Here is a 9,101-nt window from a genome sequence, read left to right as displayed (position 1 = left end):
ATTGATAACTGTCGATCGTTGCAACTTTATATTTATTAATTTTTCATTTAACAAAAGCTAAAACAATAGGGTAGTGCTTTCTTCATTTCATATTGTATGACTTTCTAGCTATGCCTAGATTACTATATTGATCAATGCATATTAATTGTATATATGTCTAGATTTATTAGCATCCATATGAATGCAGGCAATTCTAGAAAGTTTTATATTGTAAAACAGATGCAGTACATAATATTTCCAATCGTATGTTTTTTTACACAAGTCATTAATGTGACAAGCGGCCATAATAATATTATCTAAATGTGTTGTATTTATGTTTAATGACATAATTTATTTTAGCATAGAAACTTTGGTTAGAATGTATAATTTGTACGAATTAATATAGATTTCCAATTGCTTTTTAATGTAATAGGAATTAGGTGGTCACAATAATGCGATCCACCTAGTCATACGGGAGCTATCTCAATGTGGTACAAACCATTCTGTATGGAAGAGTTTAAGATTCTAAAAGACGCGAGTGGAAAACCATCTAGTGAGAATATAGAAAAGTTTGGAATTCACCTTCTAACTTTAGTTTATTTTCTATATTCTACGACTACAAATTGTCACAATCAAAGTGTTGATTAGTTTGGAGGAACTTTATATTCTACGACTATAAAATTTTCAAAGTGTTGTTTAGCCTAGAGGAACTTCTGATAATATGATATTCCATGAGAAGATATGCAATTGTCAGAAGCTCTCCAAACAAGACCTAGGCCACGTTCGGGAAAGAGGGGCATAAGTTAACTTAACTGGCACGGAAAACGTAGTAATACATTAGTGCATGATTAATTAATTATTAATTATTAAAAATAATAAAATAGATTAATATGATTTGTTTAAAAAACAACCTTCCTATAGAAAATTTTTGAAAAAAAAAAACACCGTTTAGCAGTTCGGGAAGCGTACGCGCGGAAAACGAGGGGGCTAATTTAACTTAGGCCCTCTGCCGAATGCGGCTCTAGTATAAGTAGATAGAATCATAGAAATACCTTTAAACACACCTGCACGTACCACAATTTTTTTTAATTTCCTAAAGAAAACTGCAAAGCAGTTTTATGTTATTAAACATTTGAATGATAATAGGTAACCATGCTCTCTCTCTCTCTTCAACAACCAACAAGTAAAAAAAAACCAGTTACACAACTCGATCAAATGAGTAGTTGGGCGCGTGCGTATATTCGATCTCTCGGTTTAAGAAGCTAGTACTACTACTGGCTACGAACTAATGCTACACACTTTAATAATTATCCATGTCCCATGTCTCATGTATATACTCTAATGGGCCCCTAGCTTTGGCAGGGGGACAAGGTAGAAAAGCATGGATAATTGAAGGCAGAGAACCAAAAGGAAAATGGTTGGAAAATGGCTAGCTGTGTGTACATGTTTGTGTGTAGTGGACTGGTTGATGTGATGATCATACAAGAGCAGGTACAATAGCAGACTATAAACCTGCTATAAATATATTTAAACGAGATAAAAGAGAGAAGAACAGCGAGCTACATATTTACATATTTAAGTAAGCTGCAGCGCACAGACTCTAAGACGCAATGTGTATATGATGTGTGGGACCAGATATTAATAGTATAGTATATATGTATAGGTAACTATTATATGAATTGACTATAGATAATTTAGAGCGAGTAATTGGCTATACTATCGAACTTGCTCTGAGAGAGTTGCTAGAGGTGTAGCTCGATCAGGTCATCAGGTGGCCGGCGTGCCAGTTGGTCACTAATCAGATTCCCACGCGCTAACCCAACCACATCATCTCTACCCCCCATCTACTATACTAGTATCTCACCTTTTTAACCACCTGCATGCCAAAGCAAAGGCATGGAAGCAAAACTGTGGCGAGAAAAACCCAAAGTAAACTCAAAGTAACAGCATGGATTGATGAGGGCAGTGTGTAGCTTTTCACAGGCCATAATAGTGGGGGCATGGAGGAGAAGAGAATGGAAAAGAATGAAAGAGGAAGGCAGCAAGATGAGGAGGTAGCACAACCCTTTTACCTCTGGTCCCATGCGTGTAGAGATGTTAAGGGCTGTTATCTATTTAATTTAATATAAATAGATAACTAAATAGATAAGATAAACAATTTTACAGTTATTGAGAAGATACCATGATATATCATTTTTTAATGTAAATTTTGGTACCTCTTAGTACCTTAGATACTAAGAGATACTATAAAATAAAATTTTGGTACCTCTCGGTACCTACTCAAGGACCGTAAAATTGCTCAGAAAAGATGCATATTGTGTTTTCTTTTGGGTGGATTGTAATATCGTATTTAATATATTATCTTTTATGTTTTGTATTTTTATATGCAGACCAATGTATGAAGTTTTTCATGTAAAACAGGTTACATGCAACCTGCGAGTACATGCGTGGGCACGAACAAAAATACGACTACTGAGTTTTTTATTTAATGATGACGTGTAGAATAATTAATCTAACACAGATATAAATAGACAAACCGTCATCTCAGTATTATACATGCCATAATATTTAATATATCGAGAGCTAATGCGGATATCGAGTAGCGGAGAAAAGAGAAGGGATCGAGGATGGAGAAAGGTGAGTGAGCTGGGGGCGGCCGGCGACATCCATGCATGTTTTGCTCTTGGCCAACATCCTGTAACCGAATCCACGCACGTCAAAAATTCGCTTTTTTGTAGCTTGTTTAGTTGCTTTGCCCCGTCCGGCCAGCTTTTGTATATTCCCCTCTCGCTCCTTTTTACTAGCAGCGGCGGATCTAGAATAGAATATAAAGACTTAAATTTAATAATTAGTGTATTATTAATGTATAATTAAGTAAAAAAATTTTAGCGCACTAACAATTTTAATAAGATGTCTCACTCGATTTTTGGGCTAGGTCCGCCTCGTTTACAACGGGTTTAGTATACGTCTTGCTAAACACCGATGAGCTGCCACCCCAAAATCTAATCAGGGTGAGCTGGGTGATGGAGTTAATTTCTACGAAGTTTTGTCATGTAATACAAATCATACTCGATCATTAGTAACTCCTCTATAGTTTTAATATATGATTTTTCAACTTTTAGATTCCATGTTTAATTATTCATCCTGTTAAAAAATACAAATATTAAAAATATATGTTTTGCTAAAATATTTTTAGGGATAAAATAAATCACAATAAAATAAATTATGTTTTAAAAAGATGTTGTGCTTAAAATACTTTTAAGGACAAATAAGTTATGGTTTAAAATATAAATAAATTAAATGATCAAAATTAAAATTCAAAAGCTAAAGCATCATATATTCAACTATACAGACAGTACTAATTGGTAACTGTAGGCAATGGAATTTGACTGCAATGGGTCAATTCCACAGGGGAGAGGAGGTAGTTGGTTCCCACGAAACAGCGACTGGATATATCCAAGCTAATTAAGCAAGAATTAAGCAGCATTCGCGCACATGTGCACTATACTACTAACACGTATCGTAATATTAATTAATTAACGTGCGCCTCTCGCTAGCTAATCACTTTGACCCCACCGTACGCTAGCTCGCACGCACGCACACCGTCGACACGCTCCCCGACCGGCGCGCGCGGCTCGGGTATCGCGATGCGATCGAACTGCTTGCTCGCAACTTTATGTTTTCGTTTACGCCTAAGCTTATATATCAAAATTTAAATTTTTTAGTATTTTTCAGCTTTAACTTTTAGATTGTTAAGAATACGTATGCATAAATTTATTCATAAATTATTTTTCATTTATAAATATATCATCTAAACTTTTTTATGCAATTACCCCTAGGTCTGGAGGTAGGGGTAGCCATCAACAAAGAATCACCGCATACGTCAGACGGCCAACTGGCCAAAGATATGGACTTACTGTATCTGTATCTGTGAAACTCTAAGCTATATATGTTTTGGGCCATTAGGCCCAATAAAAAACTCACTTGGGATTTGCCGCGAAAGCTAAAGACCTGTCTGAACCCCACGTAGGCCGATAGCTTGATATTATGTAGCCTTGTTGTATACTTGTGTAGGAAAAAAGGTCCAATTATATCACTCAACTATTGGTTGAGCTTTATTAGTCTCTCTGTGGTAAAATCGGGTACTAAACGTTCTCGATTTTTTTAATCAGCTTTAACCAAGTCCCTTGACAATACTAAGAGCGCTTTCGGCTATTGTGTCACATGGGTAGCATGTTTTACTTGGTCAGTGTTCCATGTAGCATTGGAGGTAAACGTACAAAAATGAAAAATAAAAATAAATATATAGAGCTCACATGTTAGTCATAAAGACAGACAAAAATATAATGTGGCCCATGTATTATCGGATTCCACTTCTTTTGTCCCTTGATCCACTTGATTCTTGACTCCTCTCTACTTTTGATCCATCCTCCCCAACCGGCAACGTGGATCTCAACGTGCACTTCCACTGCGGTGGCGGTTGACCGCGACCACCACTTCCTCTTCATTGGCGGGGCAGTAATAACGGAGAGGCAAGCAACTGCTGCTGACGACCTACTCGCCACGGGCCTTGTCCGTAGAGCTCCCCCACCATCTCTCGATTGGATCTTGTTGTGGCCGCCACTCCCTCTTCATTGGTGGCCCAGTAGTGGCGGCAAGTACATGGCTACTATCCCTTTTTTTGCAGCCTCAAGGCTAGGGTTGGACAAAAAACATGAAGTTCATGACTTGGATCAACTCGAATTTGTAGTCCTAATGAGTTGAGCTAAGTTTTTAGCTCATGAACTTAAAGATCCAGTCACAAGCTACTTGTTTAGCTCGTTAGTATTAAGATCACCATATTTTTATATATTTATAAATTCTTAACTGATGCTTAGTCTTATAAGCATATCCAATCTAATTATATTTAGTGAATATCATCCATTGGATCAAAATAAATCAATGGCTCGCACCAAAAGTGGTGTACTTTAAAAATCCATAATAAAACGGTAACTTTCTAAATTATATAGGTGATTTAAATGAAATACTTGCTTAACGAGCTAGCTTGTGAGTCGAGCAAAGCTTGGTTTTAGCTCGTTAACATTATCGCGCCAACCCGAGCTCTCTTGTTAAGATAGCGATTTCAAGTGAGCTAAATTGGCTAGTTACCTACCCCTACTCATGGTGTGGGAGGGAGAGGGAGGCTGACGCAAGCACGTGCATATCAGAGTCTACGATATGAGGGCCCCTAATCTTGAGCTTGTTACTACCGGGTCCATTCCTATGGATCTCCATTGCCGTCGTCAACGGCCCCGCTATGGGGAGAAAATGGCAACGACCTTGGCATGGCGACATCTAGGGAGGGTTTCATGGCGGCACGATCTCCTCTCCTCTCTAGTAGTGTTCAGGGTAGCGATGTCCACAACACTACATGCCTTGCCAGATAGAGTTACCTTGCCACTTCTAGGTAGGCTTGTGTTGCTTCATGAGCTTGAGAATGGAGGGTGGAGAGAAAGGATGGAAGAAGCACGTAGAGAGGACATAGGGGTAAGGTGGCGTTGACACAAAATTTGCACCTACACCGTCCACGGCCTAATAGATTTGCTCAACTCTAGTATAGCTGTATAGGTCCTAAATATTGAAGTTCGGGCATGCTAGTCAATTTAACCTTGTAATTGATCAGGAAGGTAAACATTAAAACATGGTAAGAAGAGTGTCGATTAAATCAAATAGTTGATCAGCCTGCATGCAGATGGGAACTCTTGAGAACTAACGATTATACTAGAAACACCATAACATGTCAATCGACTATATATCGATGCAAAAGAATTTCTAATCTAATCGGTAGTTTGATGATATATCAATGCAAAAGGAATGGATCACTTGGAGGGATAATTCGACTAAGGACAATATGAATCTTGTCTATCACGCCTCCGAGAAATATTCTCTATAAGATGACCAGAGACCAATACTCAAGTGCTATTGACACCTCGTAATATGGTCCCAAATTGTCTCTAGATTAGCATAATACCCTTGGGATCCCCTAGTTTGTTTATGTAAATTCTTAAAACTTCACATCGTGATTCTCAAAACTATAAAAACCCATCACTCCTAATGTAAGAAGGAAGAGCAATTTTACCATATTTGAGAAGGTACCAGGATATAGTACTGTTTTCTATGTAAAATTTAGTACCTTCTAGTATCTAAGGTAACAAGATGTACCAAATTTTACATAAAAAACAGTGATACCTCCTAAGGATGATAAATTTGGTAAAAAAGAAGATGATATAAGAAATACATTATTAAGGTATCTGAGCATTTTCACACTTGAATCCACGTTAATCCTAAATCGACGAGTGTCGTTTATGAAATGAGGCCACAACACATCGTACAAAAGCTCATAACATTCATTAATTGATTCACACTAGCTGGTAGCTACGTGCCCACTACCACGGAATACAATTAGCAACAAACAATCACTTCATCATCGAATTTAATCAAACAACAGACACGAAAATTAAGCCCAGTTAGCACCACCAGCCGACTCGAACGACCGACCATGCATCAAAACCACGTCGGCGTACGGCGATCAGTGGCCGAGGACGACGAGCTCGTCGTCGCGGTCGGCGTCGGTGTAGTCGTCGTCGCTGTCGCCGTCCGGCGCGCCCGACGGCGCCCTGGCCTTGACGCTGAACAGCCCCTCCTCCTCCGAGTTCTCCGGGTCGTGCACCGCGCCGACGCGGCACGGCCCCGTGGTGGCGCCCGGCTGGCACTTGGGCTTCGCCCCCGCCCCGACGCTGAACGACGCCGACCCGACCCCGAACGACGCCGTCGCCGTCGCCCCCGCCGCCGACGACTCCGACTCCTCAGCCCCCACCGGCCGCCACGGCAGCAGCACCAGCGCGGAGGCCAGCGCCGCCGCCACCACCCACGCCCGCACGGTCGCCGCCATGTCTGGCAACCTGCTCGATCTCAGCCGATCGATCGACCGCGCGTGGAAGAACACAATGCCTACGCGACGCGATTGAGGCTGCGAGATTAAAGTTAACCACAAGAAACTACGTGCGAGGCAGCGAGATTATAAGGTCGCGACTCTGCATGGAGGAGGAAATTTTCTGGGTGGTTCCCCCTGCTTTTCTGGAAGAACCAAACGGGAGGTCGTCAGATGATCACAGCCTGCATTGCTGCAGCTAAATTTAGCCTCAGAAGTATTTAGACTCCAGCTTCTGATTATCACAGCCTCCTGTAACAAATAAAAATATGTATACCATGGGCAATCTGTAAAATCATAGATCTTAATTACATCTTAGTTATTAGCTAGTTCGAAATTGAAAGTGGTAAGATTTATATTTTACTGTTTGTTTTATTCAATTTTTTTTTTGCAAATATATAAAATTATAAGTTATTCTTAAAGTTTGTTTAGAAATAAATCATAACAAAATAATTAGTGTTTTGATAAGATAAATGATCAAACGTAGATCCAAAAGTCAAATGGTCGAGAGAGTACTGGACCTTCGGAAAGTAAGATTGTTTCAAACTTTCGCTAGTTCAAAATTGAAAGTTGTACTTATAAAAAAGCACTAGAACTTCACAAAGTAAGATAGGTTGTTTTGAACTTTACTTCATCAGCTTAACCTGCTATTCATTTCTTGGTATGCAATCAAAACGAGAGCACCAGAATCAGAATCAGACAGAGAAGACAAGTAAGAACTCATCAGTTACTCGCACACCAATCGGTTACATGCTCCTCTGAACATTCTGAAGCTAGATAGCTAGCCATCACCAGTAGATGGCGGATGCCCATGCGTCGTATGCTGGCATTCTGAAAGCCTGCATATGCTGCTGGTGTTCGTCATTCCGATCGCGGCTAACTGCACAATAAGTTGCGATGGCGATGCGAAACCAATAACAACCTTTATGCCTGGGCAGTTGGCACATACCCATCAAACCGGCCACTGATTCTGCGTGCGTGCTCCTGCTACTCCAATGAGCTGATGCTGATTCGATCGAGCTGCGTTGCCGTACACAACTTCTTTGCCAGGTCAGATCGATCGAGGTCCAGGCATGAGGCACGCATGCATTCCTGTAATGCAATGAAATGCAGCTGGGGGGGCTAGTGATGCTGATGCGTATGCAGATTTTGATCGAAATGTCGGGGGGAAGTTTGTTAATGCGAAGAGGCGCAGGAGAGCGACTGCAATCCGGAGACCACCTGCGTGAATTTGTCATCGATCGGTTATGGCGCATTCTTTCACATTGATTATTGTTAGCTTTTTTGCTTGGTTTTTTTACGCGCTTTTCTAACGGTTAAACTACATGTTTTTTTGCAAAATATTTTTTACATAGAAGTTCACTGTCTTATATTTCTAAAGTAGATTTGTAAGTTTGTAGTATTTACTTATATCATTTATATCATTAAATAAGTATCACAAAATCAGACAATTTTTTTATCTTTTGTCAATAAAAGAACACAACCGTATATATCACCTTCTGACATCGACTGATCATGGAGATGAAAACTGATCCTGACCGAATGGCTTAATTATTTGTATTGAATTAATTTTGACTGTTTTTTTTAAGGAAAGAAGAAGATGATGACGAAGCTATGCATGATGTTTGATAAATTGAAGCTCTTCACATGCAATGCAGGAGAAGGGAGATTGTGGGCGCAGTGTGGCTATATGATCTGGCCTGCTGGTCATTTTGGGTCAGTGCTGTTGGGTAGATGGCCCATGAGCATCTCTGTACCCTTTATTACAGGAAATCATATGGCACGGACACAAAGAAATCACATCCGTGGTCTCTATGAACAAACTGAAGTGTAGGTACATTGGATTTATCACTTATTCAGTTGGGACTTCTACAACATTAAAGATTCAATCCAAGCATGTGCCACGAAATATTATTCAAACATTTGTACTCTGTTTCTAAATGCTTGTTACTGGACAGCATTTGTATATCTCGAGTGATCGTTTGGTTTTTTCCATGAAAAATTAAAACGGCATTTTTCTAAATGATAAATAATTTGTGAATAAAATTTTTATATATTATGTTCTTAGCGATCTAAAAGCAAAGATTAAAAAATAAACTATGATGAAAAACCTCCAAAATACACTTTAAATTTAAGACAAAATTTAAATTTT

The 9,101-nt window shown here is 39.4% G+C and overlaps 1 protein-coding gene across 1 annotated transcript; it reads right to left on the bottom strand.

Moving 5' to 3' along the window:
• Window positions 1-6,242: 6,242 nt before the first annotated feature.
• On the bottom strand, window positions 6,243-7,081 carry LOC121054779. Its single transcript, XM_040525442.1, has one exon. It carries the CDS (start codon window positions 6,908-6,910, stop codon window positions 6,548-6,550), a length of 363 nt encoding a protein of 120 aa, XP_040381376.1. The 5' UTR covers window positions 6,911-7,081; the 3' UTR covers window positions 6,243-6,547.
• Between the last annotated feature and the right edge of the window lie 2,020 nt (window positions 7,082-9,101).

This window comes from Oryza brachyantha, chromosome 6 (assembly GCF_000231095.2).
Source record: "Oryza brachyantha chromosome 6, ObraRS2, whole genome shotgun sequence".
NCBI classification, from domain to species: Eukaryota; Viridiplantae; Streptophyta; class Magnoliopsida; order Poales; family Poaceae; genus Oryza; species Oryza brachyantha.
This window is presented reverse-complemented; position numbering and strand designations above follow the sequence as displayed.